We start from the raw sequence: 948 nt of genomic DNA on the forward strand, positions 1-948 counted from the left end.
AATTTATTGTGGCATGGCATATCACAGAGAAAAAGAGAAAGGGATGTTATAGTGGAGTGCAGAGGACATGATGCTGCTAGGATTCAGAATGTTCAACATGCTCATGGGTGAGTGAGGAGTAGTCTTAAAATTACTTTCAAGAGTGTTTAGAAAATGGAAGTTCTTAATTTAATCTGAACGGTTTCGCTGTAGCATAACAGATACTTATATGAAAAATTATGAGGTTTTCCTGACTATCTATTGCGTCCAACCTTCTAAAGTTCTTCTAGGGTTTCTCTGTAGCAAAACAGATTGAATATCTTTCTTGCTTTAATCTGAAGAAGCATATTTACGTACTTGAAAATGATGGTCAAACATATGGCAAAAAGACCGGTTATACGAGTTTAAGGATTCTCTCCCTAACAAGTTCCTAATTGGTTTTGCCACAAGATGGGAGGATGATGTTGTCAATATGCTTGACGAGAAGGAACAGAAGCACAAGATTCTTGTTTCTTTCGAGTGTGAGACACTGAAAGCAGGTAAAGAAGCTGAGGACCATATCAACAAATTCATGCCCAAATTAGCCGGGACAGATGCTGTTGGTATGTTACCCTATTGCCATCATTTTACACTTTACGAAGATTTGTCTTTCCGATAGTAATATGTCTCTGATAATGGTGTTAGCTTTCTCTAATAATCTTATATGGATATCAAACAAATTTTGGACTAGTGGATTTCATGACTTCGGTATGTTTCTGTGTTGTTGCTCCTTGCGGCTGTTTAAATTGTACCAACTGCACTTTTTTATTTCCGGATAAGCCGAACATAAAGAAGGGAAAGAGGCTTTTCAAATGTTTACCTCAATTAAACATCCAACCAGGAAATTTCACCATTATTTGCACCAATTCGTAGTATTATGATCTGAAAGTTTGGGTCTTCTTATGAGATATCTATGTTGCTCGGATTCTC

General features: G+C 36.9%; 1 protein-coding gene across 1 annotated transcript; it reads left to right on the forward strand.

Annotated features, from left to right (window-relative positions):
* Positions 1-12: 12 nt before the first annotated feature.
* Positions 13-942, forward strand: LOC102585489 (uncharacterized; the record flags this gene model as incomplete). The annotated part of the gene is made up of 2 exons (XM_006368060.2): positions 13-107; positions 430-942. Coding segments are annotated over 2 exons (303 nt in total), but the record flags the coding sequence as incomplete, so codon positions are not given.
* Positions 943-948: the final 6 nt, after the last annotated feature.

This window comes from Solanum tuberosum, unplaced genomic scaffold (assembly GCF_000226075.1).
Source record: "Solanum tuberosum cultivar DM 1-3 516 R44 unplaced genomic scaffold, SolTub_3.0 contig01637, whole genome shotgun sequence".
NCBI classification, from domain to species: domain Eukaryota; kingdom Viridiplantae; phylum Streptophyta; class Magnoliopsida; order Solanales; family Solanaceae; genus Solanum; species Solanum tuberosum.